The following is a 20804-nucleotide window of genomic DNA, read 5'->3' on the forward strand; positions in this document are numbered from 1 at the left end:
ACGTAGAATTAAGGCAGTTCTGAAGGCGAAAGGGGGTCAAACACAGTATTAGTATGGTGTTCCTAATAATCCTTTAGGTGAGTGTAAACACCGGGTGTGAGTGGAATATGCAAATGATGTAAAAGAAACAAACATGTGTTTGACTATGGAGTTTGGCCTTTTTAAAGGCCAAATAAGTTTAAATCTGTTAATAGATAAGAAAGGCGGCCTATGAAGAAGATTACAGAGCAGATACTGTGAAGCAGATAACTCACAACTTAGAGCATTGTATATTATCAACAAGAGTAAAGCAGGGAGATATTGGCCAAAGAGAGTTTCAATGAGATCTACAGCACAAGTATTTTCACAAAATGTTTTTTTGTAATTAAATTTTTTAATCAAAAACCGTAACTTTTGCATATGACCTTCTATGTTTGGCCCTTCTACAAGATATGCCCCACACCAATCACTGCAGTCTGATTATTTTGCCTCGTCCAATGAATGTTCACATACAAGATCGAAGTTCAGCATTCCTATTGCCTGTTGTCAAGCTCTGTTGCTGTGATATGTTCCAGTGTACTTGGTTGAGTAATTGAAAGGTTCTGGGTTTGATTTTCCCACACGGATCCCATATGATAATACATTTTTTTTTTTTTAAATACTTCTGTAAATTGCTCTTTATAAGAGCTTCTGCTAAATTACTTAAATGTAAATGTCTACACAACTCTCTATTAAGTGTTGCTGCTAATTTATATACAGGACAGAGAAGAGAGAAATAAGGCTAGCTACAGCAAACACGGGCAGTAGTGGTCAAATAATGAGACACAGTCACTGAGCAAAATCCTTAATAGGCCTTACAGCAAACAGGATATACACTGTCCTGACAGGTGGGGGTTTATTGCTCATAAATAAATACTGTCTGATGTACAACAAATCACAATGTGCCATGCAATATTCACACCCATTAAACCCTGTTTGTATGACCTGTATGTGAGCAAGTTGTTAAGAATTACTTCTATCCAAAATGAAACGTGTTGTCTCTCCTGCGAGTGCTAAATGACATTTATATCTCTACTGACTCTGGAGACACTGTGGTTCTAGTTCTCTTAGATCCTTTGGTGGCTTTTGACACCGTTGACCACCCTACTCTTTTAGCTAGACTGGAGACGTGGGTGGGCATAAAAGGCTTTGTTTTGTCATGGTTCCAGTTTTACCTTTCTGACAGAAAGTTTTTAGTAAAGATGAGCAACTTCTCCAGCTCCATGGCACCTCTGAGCTGTGGTCTTCCACAGGGCTCCATTTTGGCTCCCTCTCTATTTTCTCTCTACATGCTACCGCTGGGCGCAATCTTTAGGAAACACTTAGAGGAGGTGAAGGCATGGCTGGCTCAAAATGTCCTCTCTCTAAATGATGATAAGACCAAGGTCATTGTTTTCAGCCCGAGTGAGAGGTCCCAGTGTACAAGCCCAGACTCGGGGAGTCTATCTCCCTTTAAATCTACAGGAGTGCGGAACTTAGGTGTTCTTGTTGACAAGTCCTTAAAGTTTGATAAACACATCTCATCTGCAATCAGTTCCGGTTTCTACCAACTTCGTTTACTATCTAAAATCAAAGGCTTTCTCACTCCAATAACTCTGGAAATGGTGGTTCATGCTTTCATCACATGTCGGCTGGATTATTGCAACTCACTATATTGCGGTACATCAGATTCTCAAATTTCCCATCTTCGGTTAGTCCAAAATGCTTGCGTCCAGACTCATCCTTAATTGTCGCAAATATGATCATATCTCTCTATCCTCAGATCTTTACACTGGCTACCAGTTCGGCAGAGAATAGATTTTAAAATCCTCCTCTTTGTCTACAAATCTTTACACAACATAGCTCTGGTTTATCTCTCTGAACTTATTCATCTGTACATTCCGTTCAGAAGTCTCAGATCCCATGACCAGGCGTTGCTGGTACTCACTCGGGTCAGACTAAAGCGTAGAGGGGAGCGTGCTTTTGCGGTGGCAGGGCCTCGTCTGTGGAACACCCTGCCCCTAGAGATCAGAACGGCTCCAAACCTCTCTGCTTTTAAGTCTTTGGTTAAAACATACCTGTTCTCGTTAGCATATTGATTACTTTTCTTGGGCTGTTTTTACTACTTTACATTTCTGTCTTTGTTTTAAAGTTAATCTCAGCTTAGATGTTTTCTACGTGTTTATGGGTTGTTCTGCTGCTTTTATTTTTATATGCTTGTTCTGTAAAGCACTTTGGTCTGTCTAGCGGCAGTTTAAATGTGCTATATAAATAAATGAACTTGAACTTAGGATGCCCTTCAGGGGACTTGACATCAGATATTCCAGTTTTTGCTTAGTCATTGTGGGGTATTGTGGGTACTGTATATTTAAGGCAAACTTATTTTAATCAATCATAGATGAAGTTCATAACACAAAGAAATGTGGAGAAATTGAGGGGGTCTGGTTACTGGCCGAAGGCGTTGTATGGTACCAGTTAATTATTTGGACACTCCTTATTATTTAAGGGAATTTCTTTATATTTACTGTTGTCGAAATTGTAGCATAAAAGTGAAGACCTCAAAACTATGTAGAACAATGGAATCATGAGAACCCAAAATGTGATAAACAAATCAAAATATTTTTATATTTTAGATTCTTCAAAGTAGTCACCCTTTGCCTTGATGACAACTTCGCACACTTGGCAATCTCTCAACCATCTCTCCATGAGGTTGTCGCCTAGAGTGCATTTCAATTAACAGGTATTTAATTTGTGGAATTTCTCAATGTGTTTAAGCTAATTTTGATCTGATTGTGATGAGATCTTAGAAATGTAAATGACCAGGACAGTATCAGAAAAAAGGATGTGTGTTTAAACCAGGTATAAACTGGGCCTGAGAGAAACAAAAACATCCTGTCATGATAGGCACACACCATGCTACTCTGTCCTATTGCAATCAGACCGCTTTATAGTCCCTATAAAACGATTTACTGTTCCTTTGACACATGACTAACCCTTCCACTACCCAGTGTTTGGGTGTTTGAAGACCAAAACGTAATCTGCTGTGTGTTAATGGGACAAAAATGACTAGATTTCCCAAACCTACTGAAGTCATCGCACTCAGACACATTTCGTGTCCGATTTAAATAGATCTTTACAGCCTTGGTACTGATCTTCCTGAACACATTGACCCCCATGTAAGACGGTACAGAGTAAATGACTTGAGTAAATGAAAGTAACGGCTCACCACTTCACGCAACAAGATGTCTTTGTTCAAGGCGACATGAAATACATGCAATAGCTTTAGTCGTGGTGTTCAAAACAGCACCAACATAGGAACATGAGCAACAACGAGCATGATGGCTAGTTTTTCAGGGAGACTGGGTGCTATCCTGAGAAGATGTCTGTGTAGTGCACAGGGTGAATGTTGGACAGGTCGGGCATCTGTAACCTTGATCATGGTTGTTGGCTGGGGAATCCGTTCTTCACAGTGTGCGAGTGCCAACTAATAATTCCTGTAATTCCTAGTATGGAGAAACTGGGGTTCAGCAAGCGCCATCTCTGGCGCCATCTCCAGCATAATCCCACTAACTTCCTCCCACAGGGTGGTAGTGTCAGCAAGGAAAGTGATGATTGCGGAGGAATCTTCCACATGGTGGGACTCTGACTGCTAATCCCAATCCAGCCTCTGTAGCTATAACAACCTTGCTCAGAGTACCTTTCCTGTTAATGCATTGCTGGCAAAACTCTGAGGGTGTCTTCCACAGAGGGGCTAAGGGTTCACAGTTATTCCTGATAGCTTGAAAGCATCGAACAATACAGAAGTTACAGTAACAGAACTCTTCACACGGTCAGCAAACGGAAGTGTATGTGAACCAAACTGTGAATAATTGCTTTCACACAAAATGCATTCAATGAACACATCCCCCAAAATCCATGAACTCTTTTCACATTCAAACTCAACCACCTACAAAACAATATATTCATAGCACATGTTTTCTCAAATGCATTCAAAAGAGAAGGATGGCAACTGGTGTGCATTTCTGCAGTAACCAGATTGAAATATAAAGAAAATGTTTGATATTTGTTAGAAAATCTTAATTATGTTAGAATATTTAGTCAATCCAAACACAGTTGATTGTAGTTTCAACTGAAAACCGACCCAAGTGTTGTACTCTGTGCCCTTTGAGAGAAACGGCGAATGTGTGAAAGAACTCCGGTATCAATATATCGAGGTGAGATGTCTGTTTAATAACCAAACAGGGTATGTAAAGTAACACACATAATGTAAAGTACTGTAAAACTATGGATTTACTTCACAATGTGTGCAGCATTGTCCAATGATGGTTTGCTGTTTCACAAACCACTCATTGGCCCCTACAATACAAAGAGGCTAGTGATTATACTATACTTGTTGTTTGTTATTGTTGCAGCCCTGGAATTTGTGTAAATTCTTTCAAAAGTAAAAAATAAGTAAAGGATATTCCTTCAAATTGCTGCGTTTGTGATTCATTCTTTTTCCATATAATTTAGTAAAGTCATTAAAGTGAGATGTTTTTCTTATTCTATGATCAAATACTGATTTATGTGAAAAATAATTTAATAAAAGATAAAAATTTGTCACTTATGTAATGCTCCCTGTTAGTGTTTTTTAGGTCAGCGTGTTATGAATGACAGTGTGCGTTTCTGAATGAGAACGCATGAACTTTGAGACAGAATTATGCCTTGAATTATGCAATTCCTGATCCCTTTTAATGAATAAAACCACCATGAAATTCAAATTGAAACACTTCTATCATTTATGAACAAGTGAACTTCCTTAACAATCAGATTTCACTTAGGAGCTATTTTGTTTTGTATAAGCCTTTATATCAGACAAAGTAATCAATGTGTCATACCATTAGGCACACCTATCAATCCTTTCGTGTGAAATTGTTATTAAAAATAACAAAACAAATAAAGTGCCTTATGGGATTCCACTTTGCTCGTAGAGGCAGCATCATTGCACACTCACAGAAGGGAGCCACAGAAGGGAGCCACTGGAGGGAGCCACAGAAGGGAGCCACAGAAGGGAGCCACTGGAGGGAGCCACAGAAGGGAGCCACAGAAGGGAGCCACTGGAGGGTCTAAGTAGCCCCTACTGACATCTTTCACTCTTTGAGTGTGACCCCGCAAATCCATCAAGCTATGGATAAATTGGTCTTTAGCGTTTGGCCTTGAAGCATGTAGTGTATTTTCTGTGGAATTGTGACATCCTGGTTAAGACAGACAATACCATTGTGGTAGCATATGTGATAGACCCCTAAAACTCTCTACATTGTAAATAAACAACAACCTGATGGTCAGGACAGCTGTGGCTAGTGGAGATATCACTCCTTCACGACAAACTCGGGCCGCTGCTGTTTGTGCACGTATGTTAACCCATGTGAATGGGGAGATTTTGCATCCTTTGGGCCTGGTCTGTGAGAAGCCAGAGAATCACATATGACCATAAGTTGCATGTGTTTGAGGGATTGTGATTGGAAACCAATAGTTCCCTTCCAAAGTCCTGTTTTAGAGGTGTTGACGTTTTTCATATAATATTTTCGACAGGGCAAAGGTATTTTCCACTGGAATAAAAAAAAGAGTCTCCATCATGTTGAGTAGGACATGAAACCTAAAAAATAGCTACTTTCTCTTTGATATAGGTTCTGCAGATACCCTACGTTATTTATGTATGAGATGGTAATTCTATCGATCGACACTCTTAAATAAGGAAGTACAGAGACGAAATTCTCTAAGCACAAGTTAACCATTTTAATATTATTTGCAAATAAGAGAGACGCGACAAACGCTTACCAACATAATCGTCCGAGGAGTCTCTAACTCAATACATGCACAATATATATTACATAGAAAAAGGGGTGTGGTAAGTTGCTAGCCATCTGTCTTGTGTCACATAGGTTTTACCCAAAGGGCCGGCTGTCCCCCCACTTTATCCTTCCTGCCATAATGTTTACTGTTGTGTTTACCTAAAGGGGCAAGCTATCCTCCTTCACATGGGTAACCTTTTCAACTGTAGGAGAAGACTCACAGCATCTGGACAAACAACATGATAGGCAGATTTACGATTAACCCTATAATCTACTGGTGCCGGTCAAGGTTGCCACCCTAGGACCCCTCTCTCACGCTCCTCTACCTATCTAAACATGGGTACTCAGTACTTTAACTAGTAACTCATTCATGCATGCATAGGACCAAGAATATATCAGTTCAAGAATTTCCACAACACGTAACACAGATCTTCCAATGAAAATAGAAAAGAGTGTACATATCCAGGTAGAGAAAGTGGTGTCTGATATGAAGTGGGGTCATCCACCATTCACCTTGCTGTGTTCCATTTCTGAGATACTGTACCTCACTCCGTTATCAGAGAGGTTAGTTACGCAAGTAACCTTTTACTGCCAACAGATATATCAGCAACACACAACGCGTCCATTTTATAGCCTTGTGTGACCTTCGCCCCCTGCCAGGGAAAGGTTCTCCCTTCCACTAAAGCGTTGGGTTCTTGGGCATTATACCCTGCTACTCTCTAATACTTATTTAAGTCCCATTGATGTTGCATCAGAAATTGTCCTCTGTGCCATTTCACACCTAACGGATGTATTTTAACATGAACAGGTCGACAATTCTCTGCCTTTCTACATCTTCAATAGAAAACACGTAGTTTCCTTTCATTGCCTCTAATCATCAGTTGACAGTTAGATTTAGGCCTATTCACCTGAAATATTTAACTGAAGACACTCAAAACGGGTAAAGCTCGAATACATAAAGACCCTCAGACGAAAACAATCGAGGTGTTGACAACAAATGAATTACTAATTATTGTGTTTTTCATAAGACTTTTTGTTTACTAAATGATTCCTCAGTGTCGACAATCAGCGTATTTACAAACATGTTCATATCATTCAGTTTCATACTAAGCTGGATCAATAAATACACAGTAGGTATCAGGCATAGCTGCCCCCTCCACTATGTGTGAACAATCTGACACCTGAGTAGTTGTTCATTAACCTGTGGAACGGAATGGATTACAGGTGCTGTCAGTGACATTGGAGCAATGGTGGATCTATTGCCTTCTATACAGGTTAGAACCTTTATACGTTCAGTGTCCATAGAAGCTTTATACGTTCAGTATCCGTAGAACGTTTATACGTTTAGTATCCGTAGAACCTTTTTACGTTCAGTTTCCGTAGAAGTTTTTTACGTTCAGTATCCGTAGAACCTTTCACAGGACTGCCTCCCATCTTAGTGTTTTATATATTTAGCATGTCTAAGAACTGAAATAAATAATTCTTAACTTACTAACTTTTCAGTTTGGAGTTTCCTGCAAACCCCAGGTGGGTGTCATCAAAGATGTTAAGGATTTCTACATCTGGATTAAGATAGTGGAGTATTATTTCTATTTTTAAAATTAAGTCTGGTTCTGTGTCACAATTATGAACTCAAATAGTTATTTGTGCGTCGGAGTGTTACTTCTAGCACTTGTAGAAAGCAGAATGCTGGACAACTGCTTGAAATCAAATCCAAAATACACCATGAATGTTGTACTTTTGAATGATGAAACCTTGGACTGGCACTTACCATTTGTAAGGGAAGTGGTCAAAGAAGCAATTAAAGAGGACGAGAAACTGAACATTGCAGCAGGTATGGATATTTTCCTTCTTAAATTCACACTGTTTAAAGTAACCTATACTGAATGTATAATCCAGCTGTAACCTGTCACTCAAAGCTATTGCACATGTCCTTATCAACACTCTCCCTTGCCAAGGTTTGGACACCGTATTAACAGCTAATTACAAGGGTTTCAACACAACGCTGTACAAACGAGGAGGCTGTGGGAGCAGCACCTGTGAGGGAGTGGAGATACTCAAGTCCTTACATGTGAGCCAGTCTTTTATAGAATGTAATATCTATTCCTCTGTTGACATTACAGTGGCTCCCAATGATTCACCCACCTGGGATGTTATGTATTTTAATGTTTTAGAAAATGAAATCGGAGTTTTTGCAACTGATCAATGAAAAAAAAGAAAATTCTAATTAAAAAACTAAATCGATCTAAGATAATTAAATATACAAAACAGAGAATAATTGATTGGATAAGTATACATCCCCTTCAGTCAACATTTGATTAGAGACACATTTACAGCCCTGAGTCCATTTGGATAGGTCTCTCCCAGCTTTAAACATATGGACAGGTATTTTTGGCCATTGTTCTTTGCATAATTGCACAAGCTCCGCTAAGCTGGATGAGGACCTTTAGTGAACGGCAGTTTTCAACTCTTTCCACATATTATCAATTTGATTGAGGCCCGGCAAACTATAGCTAAGATTTAATGTGAGTTGTTTTCTCTTTGCCACCTGTGTTATTGTTGCAGTATTACACAGTATTACACAGTAATACACTGTATTACACAGTATTACACAGTGTCTCCCAGCTGAGTCGTGGAAGACTGGAACTCCTTTAGAGTTACCACAGGACGCTTTTTAGCCTCCCTAACTAGTTCGCCTCTCTAATTTAATGCATTTTCATTTCATGTAGTAAAACAATAAAGTAGTGGAAGATACAAGGAGGGTAAACCCTTTTGAGATCCTCTGTATCTATTGCAGGAGACCAGTGCGATTTCGAAATACTATATGCTGATTTTTAGATCAATGTAGATGGGCAGGTGTGATTAAATAACATTAATGTTTAACATCAATTATCCCATGTATGTATAAAGTTTAAATTGCCTTGACTACTATAACTCGTCTGAAATGTCAGGTGGAGATGAAGTTTCCATTTTTACAATGGCATGCCGGATTCACTTAAATTAATCAAAGGAACCAAAACCATAATTTGCATTTACAATTTAATTATTCAGCAGACATTCTTCTCTGGAGCAACTTATAATTAGTGCGTTATTCTTTCAATAGCAAGGTGAGACAACTCCATTTCAAAGGTGCACATATTCCCTGAATGAAATTGTTATATGCAGTCAAGTTAATTAAAGGTTTAACATCGGGTTATGGCATTCTGGATAAGTTGTAGGTTCATCCCAGTTCAGAAGATTGTGGAGTTATCTTCTGTGATGGAGAGGTCTGGGAGCTAGCCTGCTTCCCTGGGAGGAAAGTAGCTCTGTGTTGTCGGAAATAATGATTCACAGTGTCAAAGGCAGCAGGTGACCTAGGATGATGAGAACAGAGGACGGAGTCAGCTTTGGGAGAGCGGAGAGACAAATTTAAATCTGGGTGTTTTGAAATCAGAGGGGATGGAGCCCTCTGTGAAGAACGGATGATCTGCCGATGAGTTTTGAGATGGGAGGAGGAGATAGGGACAAGCAGGTTAGGTTGTCATGGGGCTGGATGTCTACTGGTCTCAACACTGGAAAGGTACAATGAAGTAAAGGAATGGGGGGGGGGGGGGGTCTGTGTGTGAGTGGGACCAGTGGACTCAAAAGGCTGGCTGAATGAGGCATCAATGGCTTTGATTCAATTAGTTCAGTTGGGATAGAAATTGGGCAGATGAATGGCCTATAAAATATATGATTAATTTAGAAATTGAAAGGAGATGAGAACTCCCCTGTTACACACGAGGGCCTACTGAACGCTGTCTGTTTGTGCTCCAGGCTCACGGTGATGTGGGATGTGTCATGCTGGGACCCTCCTGTTCATTTGCCACTTTCTTTATGGTGGAGTAAGTACTCTGTCTGGCATGAACTCACACATGTGAAAACAAATACACACACACACAGACACACTCACAAACACACTTACACACAATCACGTGTTGAAAAACCTATTTCTGACATCCTCATGGATTAAGGTTTAGCAAAATGATCAGTTAGATGGTGCATGTGTGATAAATGCTCCATCTGGTGACGTAAATAATCATATTATTGTTCATTACAGATCTGTGTATTTGGAAACGTGTTTGATTCCCGGTTTGTGTGTGTTTCAGCGTGGAGATTGGCCTGACCCTGACAATTCCCATCATCTCTGCAGGAAGCTTTGGTTTGTCATGCGACTACAAGACCAACTTGACACGCCTTTTGCCCCCGGCACGCAAGGTCTCAAACTTCTTTGTCCACTTCTGGAACTTCACCAGCCGTGGACTGAAGACGTCCTGGGCCAGCGCTTATGTCTACAAGAAGGAAGACCAAACAGAGGACTGCTACTGGTGAGGGAACACCTGTGCACTTGAGATGAAATTTCAGCCATCTGCACTCACACACGCACACTACAGAAACCTCAGCACAACACTGGATTGACTGGAACACAATAACACACGTACCGACAGTAAGTTGGATGCTTGGAAGAAACGTTGTTTTGTCGCACTGAGGGTGCACTTTAACGTGGCTTAATTACCTTTTGGACGTTGTCATAGGTACATCAATGCTCTGGAGGCACAGTCGGTCCAGTTCGCTTTGACGATCTCCAGGGAGATGCTCCGCAACAAGAAAGAGCTGAAAGACGCCCTTGAGTCTCAAACAAGGCACAGCAATAGTGCGTAGTCCTGTGTCCTTACACACCTTATCTGCTCTTTACCCACCAGAAACTTTTTCCAATAGAAAGTTGGTATCAGTGGCGTGAATCAAAATCAATGAACTAGCTACATTATTTGGTGTGTTATTTCATCACAAAGTTATGTTATTGATTGATCACCAATTTACATTTTGTTTTTGCAGTATTCATTCTCTGTGGATCCCCAGATGACATCGCCACTATAAAGAATGAAACAACAATTCCACAAGAAATTGTCTTCTTCCTCATCGATGTCTATAAGTGAGACTGGTTTTGGCAATCTATTACATTGTCTACACACATACATCGTTTATTATTTGTAATGCTGAATGAAATTGGTAACCATTTAATTCATTCCCTAGCCACGAGTATTACAAAAACAAGACAGCCAGCCCAGGCATGGAAAATGTTCTGGTGCTTACTTTGCCTCAAAGAAACTACACAGTAAGTGTCCTCAGTTCTTATGACTTCCGACTGTTGGCACTGAGATATCTTCTCCCCCTCTCAATCTTTTCTTTCTTTCTCTCCATCTGTCTCATTTCTTCCAATCCTCCATCCCCGACGTCGACCCATCTACTGTGGCAAAAGTTCAATGATTATGTGGCGGGATACTACGACGGCGTTCTGCTCTTTGGCCACATGCTGAGACAGAGGTTGCTGAGCAACCAACAAAAGGCTTCCGAGCTCTCCGATGAAAACCCCTTCAGGAATATCTCGTTTTACGGTAGGACATAACGACCAGAGCCATGGTCCAACCCATTGTCAGTGCTCCGTCTAAACACCACAGCATTTCAAGTCAGGCATAACGGTTTGAACCTGTGTGTTCTGGTGTTGGACAAGGCTAAGCTGCTAGGCAGCAAACTTTAGCACTCTTGTCCAACGTGCACAAACCAGAACAAAACCTTTTTCATTTTGGTCACAGTGATGTCATTTTCACAACTGTAATCTGTGGAGTAAATGGCTATCTCCCTTGCTTGAGTTTAAAGCAAGATTTTGTCCATTTAACCTTCCAGAAAATTTGCAATTTATGTTGTTGTATATTCACCAAAGAAAGCCATGTTTGAAGATCCTGTGTAGCTCAATTTGTAGCGCATGGTGCTCAATTTCCACAGGGGCCAAAAAGTAGACAAATGGTTGAACTCAGGGCGTTTAGTCACTCTAATCACGAGTGTCGGCTAAAAGGCTTTAATATAACCTTTCTGAAATCGAGTCTGATGGTTTGTCATCTGTCAAATGTCAGACAGGGTCACCTTGTGTCATGACACTCTAGTGACTCCTTGTGGTGGGTTGGGCACATGCGAGTTCAGGAGAGTGCTTTTCTCAAGTTGCTGGAAACATCCTGGTCCAGCGAGCTGCGTAATAAGAAGCAGAACGGTTGGCAGGATGTGCTTAGGAGGACACATTTTCTGATCAACTCTCCTGAGCCCATTGGGAGCCCATTGGGCAATGAGGCATGGTCATTATCACAAGTTGAGCAGAGATTTAAAAAAGCTTCTTGTGATAAATGGTGCTGCGGTTAGGCAATTGTCTGTTTGTCTATAAGCAGGTCAGGGTGGCCACTATGTGCTGGATGAGAATGGGGACAGGGATGTGAACTTCTCTGTGATTTACACCTCCACTGTCAACAACCGGGTAAGCTACATCCAAACTACCTGTTGGTTGATTGTCACCATCTCCCTCCCCTATTTAACAGTATAAGTGCATCCCTCATTGATCGCTCAATAATGCTGTCATTACACTTACCCCTCTAGTACAAAACACTATTTGTGTTTGATACCTCCCTAAACGAGACAAGAGTGGAGGACAGCACCCCATCGCTGACCTGGCCTGAGTCAAAACTGCCCAGTGACAAACCAGTCAATCCTTCTGGTAATAACGTATACTGCACTCTCTTGAAACAGGCTACTACGTTTTAGCACAAGGGCCATTAATAGGAATGCTAAGTTAGTTCTAATGAAGACGAGCTAACGGTGGTTTAAAGGTGTGGTAATATTACTGGTTTGAAGATATGGTTACGGTGGCATCGGCGCTTATTTTCTGTTTGCAATTCCAGACCTGTCGACACAGGATGTCATTGTGATCGTCCTGAGTATCAGCATATTGGTGGTGACTGTCATCGCCCTGATGTTCTACAGGTACAAATACAACGCACCAAACCCACGTGTTCACAGTACCGGCCAATCGCATCGTTACTTGACACCGTGTTTTTCCGCTCCTCTCTATGTACGGCCACTAGGCAGAACATGAAGGAGCGTCGGAACCGAAAGAGGTGGTCTCACATCAGTCCCGACCTGATAGGGCCCCTGGACGGGAAGGAGTTAAGCCTGGTCTCACTTAAGGTGAGAGCGCTTAATTCTGTCTTGTCGTGATGGTTTTGCTTTCTCTTAATCTATTTATGTTTATCTCTCAAAGTCCCTAAATGCATGGTAAATACAAGCTTTTTAATCCACTGATTTAGTTATTATAATTTTTTAGCCAGTGATATAATCAGGCACCTGTCAGTTGTGTGGTATTAGATACTGTTGATGATTTATTCACCTTCACTTCCTTTTTTCTTTTCATCAGATTGATGAAGACACCAGGAAAGACAGCTGTTACCAGATCCACCGGGGTCGCTATGATAAAAAGGTACCATGACACTCTTAGTCCATGAAGTGAAACATTAAATGATTTAACGTCACTGTAAAAGGCTGAAATGAGCTTATCAGTTTTATGATTGTCTATTGCATTCAGCCCGTGATTCTGAAGGAGCTGCAACACACAGACGGCAACTTCAGTGAGAACCAGAGGATCGAGCTCAACACTGTAAAGTTTTTTCCTCTGTAGTCTTGATAACTCAAAGCTTGGTCACAGTGCCAAAGACTGGGACCATTGACAGCACCAGGCTGGGCGAGACGGGGCTAAAGCACCCCCAAGAGTAAGCCTGGCACCCCTTCGCCTTGACTTAGTCCTGTCTTAGCCTGGTCTCAGCTCCCCCAGTCAAACATTCCTGACACCGCTACTGACTATGGCAACATCTCAGTCTGTGTCACCATGTTATCCACTACAATAGTACAAATAGAAGCTAACACAACGGATATTTAGTAAGTGCATTTCTATATTTACCAGTCACTTTGGCCTTTGTTTAGGTTTTCAAGACCCCCCCCCCCTCTATCATAGAGTCACATGCTAATCTAGTCCTCTAATCTAGTGTTTGTAATATAAATCTGGCATGATTTTAGCGGCAATCACATATTTCCTTATCTTGATGTAGTGTGAACAACACAGATTTATTTTGGGGCTTTGCAGATGATGAGAGTGCATACATGAGTATCAGGAAGTATGTCTCACCATGACATGTCTCTTTCACACTGGTATCCAACCTCAGCCTCTTTTGTTTCTCTGTCTTCCACTTCCTCTTTGTCTCTCTGCACTTCTCAGCTCCTGCATATTGACTACTATAACCTGACCAAATTCTATGGCACAGTGAAGTTTGACTATGGCGTGTTTGGAGTGTTTGAGTTCTGTGAGAGGGGATCCCTGAGGGTAAGGAGAGACTTGACAGAGAGCATGGCTTTATGGTGGGAACAAGTGGCCTACTTCCAACCAAATATCTTTATTGTGCATTGATAAGCCGTTGACGTTTACACACATTATTTACAGGAGTCCTATACCGACAGGGCCACAATCACTGTTGTAAAAACAGGCCTAAACAAAAACACTTGCTCATAAACGGAACTGCAATAAACTCTCTAATTTACTATCTTTACAGTATGTCCTGAATGATAAAATCTCATATCCAGAAGAATCCTTCATGGACTTAGAATTCAAGATATCAGTCATGTATGACATAGCTAAGGTACGTTTGTGTGGTGTGGTTTCAATCTAGTTGTGTGTTTATGGTGGAGAAATGCACTGCTTTCAATTTGACCATTTGGTTTGTTTCACAAACTGTAACCTATTCAATATTTAAAGCCTTCTGAAGCTTGAAATGTCCACTTTGAAATGTCTATACGGATTAACGTACCAAAAACTATATCAACATCTACAGAAATGTTTTATTCGTTGTATTTATAATTCAACCTAGCGACTGTTTCAGGGCATGTCCTACCTCCACTCAAGCAACGTTCAAGTTCACGGCCGACTGAAGTCTTCCAACTGTGTGGTGGACAACCGTATGGTGGTTAAAATCACAGACTTTGGGTGCAACACCATCCTTAGCCCAAGCAAAGGTGAACCCCTTTCCCTGGCTTTCCCTTAAAAGTACATTCACGCCACCCGAACATGATATACCACTGCAATTGGTCCGGGCCTCTACCGGCCAAGTGATTTGACGTTACACTCCGGGAACCTCTTCCTGTCAGATTTGTGGACAGCTCCGGAGCACCTACGGAAGCAGGGGATCTCCCAGAAGGGTGACGTCTACAGCTTTGCCATTATCTCTCAGGAGATCATAATGAGGCAGAACCCCTTCTTCACCAAGGCCTGCTCCGACAACGCAGGTAACTCTCTGGCAGCTGGAGTCACAGGGGAGTCAAGCAGAACATTGTTCAGCCATGGTCAAAGACACAGAGCTTTTAGAGTTTGCACATCACCCTGGTAATGAAACGTGGCCACTGTTGGCTGTTACATGTACATACAGCTTCTGCTCACTAGTGATCACTGTTATTAATATAGCGAGTCTGGATAGGGATTGTGAAATACAGCACTTTCACTGTAAATGAGAGCATGGCTGCAGAGACATTTGTCAGTTTTTATCCCCTCACCTTCCTTTCCCCAGAGAAGCTGTTAAAGGTGCAGTTCCCAAGTGGCCCTGGTTTCTTCAGGCCAGATCTAAACTTTCAGACAGCAGCTGAAAATGAATCAGAGGTACAAGATTCCCCATTCTGCATTTCCCGTTTACCCATATTGTAGGTTTTTGTTAAAATGTGTTTGGTAACACTTGTCAGTGTATCCTGCAGCTGTGCATACTGATAAAGAACTGCTGGGAAGAGGACCCAGAGAAGAGGCCAGATTTCAAGAAGATCGAAGGATTGCTGGGTAAAATATTCAGGTAAGCCAGGTACTATATTAGAAATGAGTGTGTAAATATTTGTGTGTAAGTGGATGTATGTATTTTTTCAAGAGCCATGGCAGGTTGACAGTTTTATTCAAGCAATCTTCAATCTGGATTCTGCCCTGATTAAATAAAAGCTGTGAGCAATTTGGCTTTAACGGTCCAGTTCAATATGTTTCGTACAGTCATATTATTGTTTCCATCATCCAAATGATTTCAGCAACCTCCACAACCAGGCAAACGAGACGTACATGGATAACCTGATTCGCCGGCTGCAGATGTACTCCAGGAACCTTGAGCACCTGGTGGAGGAGAGGACGGCTCTGTACAAAGCCGAGAGGGACAGAGCCGACCGACTCAACTTCATGCTCCTGCCAGCGTGCGTCATGCATCCAGTCTCCCCCCTAATCCTAAACATTACCCTAACCCTAGTATTAGCCTTAACACTATGTCCACATCCTAGCCCTCGTCCCCTCAGAGAGCGCTATGCCTTAAATAGATAGGATATGTTGGTTTCCTTACAAAAGGATATGTTGGTTTCTTCTACGTAATCTGTGTACAATGTATGACGGTAATCAATACATTGGTACATGCAGCCCTGAAACAAATTAAGAGACCACTGCACCTTTTCCTTTCCAGTTGAAAAGGAAAGTTTTGAGTGAAGAACTGAAGGGTTAAAATTAAGAGAATTGAACCTTTCTGTTCCTCACTCAAAACTTTCCTTTTCAACTTTTTTGGAAAGGAAAGAAAAAGGTGCAGTGGTCTCTTCATTTATTCCGGAGCTGTAAGTTTAACATTTTACTACACAGCGTGTCCAATGAAAGGCCATTTTTGTGCATTTTGGATACAGTGGCAGTTTTATTGGATGAACTCTAACTCGGTGGGTTCGAACTACTGATGCCATCACAGCACAAACATGTCTCTATGAGGTGACCCGCAGTTAACAAGCCACAGCAATTAGCATATGCAATATAATATCTGAGAGGGTACACAATGAACCAGGCTTTTACTACATTTTGATATCCAATTTTGTGAGGTGTGATGAAAAATATTTTGTAGCTTGTTACAGTAATAGGCAAAAAAATGAAATTCGATATTTTACACAACCAAATTATTGTTTGTTTTAGGAGTGACCAGTGTGAGGTATCTACCAGAGAAATAGCATATAATGAGTGAGCTGAGGAAGATGGAGCAATTACCTTGAAGGGACTTGACAATATGTTGGAATCTGATGTTGTATATGCACCAAGGGTTAGGTAGCCAGAAGGTAAAAGTCACAGGTGTGAGTGTTGAAGGAACGGGCTGATGACAAAGTGTATGGCAGTGTGGTAATTTACATTTAATTGAGTAACTTTTTTGTGTCAATCTTGTTGACGAAATCGCCATAATCCTGGATTGGCAAGATCATAAAAGGGTATATTTGGCAGTGTGTCTGACTGATGCCTTATTGTGGAAAAAGAAACCATTTTGGATTCAATAAAAGGTGGGTGGTAGGGAATATGAGTGACGTTTCTTCACACACTTAGTCAGCCTGAAAGAGAAGTGCAAGGTGCCTATATTACAGTATATTATGAAATATTTGGCTGCGTCTGTTTCTGCATGACTGTGGGTGATTGTAACAGATACATTCTTTCAAATGTATCGCCAAAGAACTGCAGCTTGTCTCTGCAACCAAATCAGCCTATTTCCATTGAGGAGAATGCACTCTTATTAACTCGAATGGCCCCGCTAATTCACCAATGAATCCCAAGCATCACACACCATCGAGATGTTGCACGCAAGCAGCTGCTCAGCCTAACCTCCCATGCTTCCCCTCCTCAGCCCGGTGGTGCGCTCCCTGAAGGAGACGGGCAGGGTGGAGCCGGAGCTGTTTGAGGAGGTGACAGTCTATTTCAGTGACATAGTGGGCTTCACCACCCTGTGCCACTACAGCACCCCCATGGAGGTGGTGGACATGCTGAACGACATCTACAAGAACTTTGACGGGATCCTGGACCACCACGACGTATACAAGGTAGTTCGGACTGTCCAGACCGGTTCTCGCACTGAAGATGAAATCAGTGTTACTGTCCTACTGCCGTGTTATGTAGCTGAGGGAATGCAGTTAGGAGTTTTTGGTGTTGCTGTATTAAAATAACATTTCAGGGGGACGTCGTCTCTTTCTGTCTCGTGGCCAGGTGGAGACCATCGGAGACGCATACATGGTGGCGTCAGGTTTGCCGCGACGGAATGGCAACTGGCATGCAGTGGACATTGCCCGCATGGCCCTGGACATACTGGCCTTCGTGGGGACGTTCCAGCTGCAACATTTACCGGGAATACCTCTGTGGATACGCATCGGAGTGCACTCTGGTACCGTCGGCCCAGCTGAACAGTCACTGGTCCATAATCAAATTAGCCTTGTGACATCATGCAGTTGGCCAAAAGTACCAACCTTTCTATGAACAGCCTAATCCTAACTTTAAACCAGTCAAAGGTGTTATATGAACCCTGTAGTGTGAAAGGTTTGTTTCTTGAGCGGACGGCGCCTTTGAGCCGGGTCAATGTTTTTGGGTGTGTCCACAGGGCCGTGTGCCGCGGGCGTGGTGGGGAACAAGATGCCACGCTACTGTCTGTTTGGAGACACCGTCAACACAGCCTCACGTATGGAGTCCACAGGCCTGCGTAAGAGATGACCCACACAGACACCAACACATCCGACGCGACCACAGACAGCCACGGACTCCCTCAGTACAGACACAGATCCGTTAGGACGGTGTGCATTTGCCATAGGTTGACCCTTCCCCGTGTTTCCTCCACAGCGCTGCGAATCCACGTCAGCCAGTCCACCATTAACATCCTCCAACGCACAGACTGCAAGTTTGAGTACGAGCGGAGAGGAGAGACTTTCCTGAAGGTAAGCGCGCGTTCGTGGGGCTACAGCGCCGTTTTAGGAGGACAGAGGGCAGAACCACGCCAGCAATGTGTCTCTTTTTCACAGGGTAAAGGCAAGGAGATGACATACTGGTTGACAGGGGTGGCAGGGACAGAATACAACTTGCCAACACCCCCAACAGCGTGAGTAAAAACGTCTAACCTGGCAATCCGACTATTTCCATCGCCCATATATGGAGCATTGTGTATGTTAAATACGTCCTTCTCAACATCCTCTCCGCGCTGGTCCTCTTAGTGAGAACTTTGTGAGGCTGCAGCAGGACCTGTCTGAGATGATCATATCCAGCCTGGAGAACAGAGAACCGGGTCCCGAGGGGCTGATAAGGAAGACTCTCTCCACTAGAGCCAGGAGGAGGGACACCAGTGGGAGCCAGGGGGACGGCCTGCCGGAGTACTTGCACCTGGCCGTCACGGATGTCCCCAACACTTACCTGTAGTATCACGGAACTCTACTGCCTCCAGTGGAGCTACAGAGACACTACACTCCATCAGAAGGCGACACGGAATTCACCTGTAGCCATGTAATATGAGGAAAAACCTGGCTGTTTACGAATGTTTCTTTGTGTACAAGATAGGGCTTTCTGGTTTGAGCTAATGTTTTTTTTTCTTCTTCTGGTTAACAAGAGCTAAATGCGGGGTGGCTTTTCATAGACTGCAATAATGATGCTTTAGGCAGAATCAGTGAAGCAGTATGATGCTCCACTATTTTAAGAAGACAAATTAGTATTGCTGCATTTTCATTAACAATGAACATGTATTCAAACTAATATCAGTAAATATAACTGAAACATGATACCAAAAAGCTGTATATGCACAGCTTTCCTTTTTCACAAACGTCACATTTTGTGGTGATAGCATAAAAACACAAGCATTTGGAAATGGCAATAAATGTCAGAATTTTAAAGCCCCACAATCACTAGTTTCCACTGACTTGACACAAAATAATTTACTGGAAACAGAGAAAACAACCAGAGTCCTTGCTTCTCCATCTCTGAAATCGGTTTACATCTTACTTATGAGAATGGTACGTATGTATGTACATTTTTGACATGCGTTTTTCTGGATTCTTTAGTTGTTATTCTGTCTCTCATTGTTCAAATAAACCTACCATTAAAATTATAGATGTATAATTTCTTTGTCAGTGGGCAAACGTACAATATCAGCAGGGGATAAAAAAAAAAGAATCCCTCACTGTATGTATGAATGCATGCATTTGACTTTGGGTATCATACTTTAACCCCTTAATAACTGTGTTTTGCTGACTGTGATGTGTCAGATATATTCCCAAGTAAATAGCAGCTGTGATTTGCCTTTACATTTACTGTGGCTACAGAAGTGGATTATTAAGTACATTTAAGTTATTCCTCATTTTAATGTAATATTTAGAAAAACTTGGTCAGGATTCACATTTTAATCACTTTGGATTTTATGACTTATGAAAAGCTGTTGTTTATGTCAGACACAAATACAAAGCCATATGATTGGCCAGATAATACTAGCTTTCTTAAACTACCAGCGAAGTCCACACAAAATAAAAATATCCTATAAAAGATTATTACTGGAATTAAACCAATCTACTCAGATGTGTCTCATTTGTCTTTGACAATATAGAAGTATAGCAGCATAAAACACAATTGCCTTACAGATTCTTCACAATACTTTCACCATCACAGATGTACAAACTTCAAATGTCTGTCCGGTACCAGGTAATGGTTGTGTGGTTTTACGCGTTGAAACAATTCCCTCTCAGTCATAACACTGAACAGTCTTGGTGGTCACTAAAGCAGCATCTCCCAGCTCGGTGGCAGGAAGTGGGATCCCATGCTCTCTCTGACTGCTGCACATGAACACGCTGCCGACCTCCCCAAGAGGGCCACACCCTGGGGCTCTGTTATAGGTGGATGCCTCCTGCCCGAAATATGTCTGGGGCCCACCATTCAGATGGCAACAGGATGGAGGGGCTTCCTTCTCGCTCTGCACCGCTGCGGCTTTACAGTCTGTCTCCACAGCTGGCTTGGCTTTGGATCGAGTCTCAGGTGCCTCTGGGTCAACTGGAGCAGAAGAAAGAACCCGGCCTTTACCCAAGAACCTTTATCTTTACACCAAAAAAATCTATATCAATATGACCCCACAGCGGTGACAGCAGGTTCCCAGGGGGTGTCCTATACGTCCAGTCTAAATCATTGAACACTCGTAGGCAGGAATTGCAATGCAGAGTACTAAAGAGGAATGTCCCCTTGGAAAAGCTAAATAATTTGCTGTTTGCAACAATGCCTTCTGCCTGTATCCCTGTTCTAAACACAGGGTTTTATTGGCT

General features: G+C 42.1%; 1 protein-coding gene across 4 annotated transcripts; it reads left to right on the top strand.

Moving 5' to 3' along the window:
* The first annotated feature begins 7035 nt into the window (after positions 1 to 7035).
* gucy2c (guanylate cyclase 2C) lies at positions 7036 to 19112 on the top strand. 4 transcript variants are annotated; one of them, XM_013135950.3, is made up of 28 exons: positions 7036 to 7102; positions 7332 to 7662; positions 7787 to 7899; positions 9624 to 9691; positions 9956 to 10174; positions 10382 to 10500; positions 10683 to 10779; positions 10881 to 10962; positions 11107 to 11242; positions 12062 to 12150; positions 12270 to 12387; positions 12572 to 12653; positions 12755 to 12857; positions 13084 to 13146; positions 13252 to 13323; positions 13939 to 14043; positions 14270 to 14356; positions 14597 to 14729; positions 14862 to 14999; positions 15278 to 15366; positions 15459 to 15550; positions 15774 to 15932; positions 17375 to 17567; positions 17731 to 17905; positions 18119 to 18217; positions 18355 to 18449; positions 18534 to 18610; positions 18723 to 19112. In XM_013135950.3, the coding sequence occupies exons 2-28, from the start codon at positions 7455 to 7457 to the stop codon at positions 18922 to 18924; spliced, it is 3213 nt and encodes a 1070-aa protein (XP_012991404.2). In that variant the 5' UTR covers positions 7036 to 7102; positions 7332 to 7454; the 3' UTR covers positions 18925 to 19112. The 4 variants fall into 4 exon arrangements, with proteins under 4 accessions (XP_012991404.2, XP_010895036.2, XP_010895037.2 ...); XM_010896734.3 differs by having other exon boundaries at positions 7045 to 7662; positions 12065 to 12150; XM_010896735.3 differs by lacking the exons at positions 12062 to 12150; positions 12270 to 12387 and having other exon boundaries at positions 7045 to 7662.
* Positions 19113 to 20804: the final 1692 nt, after the last annotated feature.

Source organism: Esox lucius, chromosome 11 (genome assembly GCF_011004845.1).
Source record: "Esox lucius isolate fEsoLuc1 chromosome 11, fEsoLuc1.pri, whole genome shotgun sequence".
NCBI classification, from domain to species: domain Eukaryota; kingdom Metazoa; phylum Chordata; class Actinopteri; order Esociformes; family Esocidae; genus Esox; species Esox lucius.

What these genes read in the sequence shown, in the direction of transcription:
- gucy2c (XM_013135950.3), top strand. Translation starts at nt 7,455, where the DNA reads ATGAACTCAAATAGTTATTTGTGCGTCGGAGTGTTACTTCTAGCACTT. An exon ending in TCAAACAAGGCACAGCAATA is followed by an intron (nt 10,501 to 10,682) that starts GTGCGTAGTCCT and finishes TTGTTTTTGCAG; the next exon opens with TATTCATTCTCTGTGGATCC. An exon ending in TGCCTCAAAGAAACTACACA is followed by an intron (nt 10,963 to 11,106) that starts GTAAGTGTCCTC and finishes CTGTGGCAAAAG; the next exon opens with TTCAATGATTATGTGGCGGG.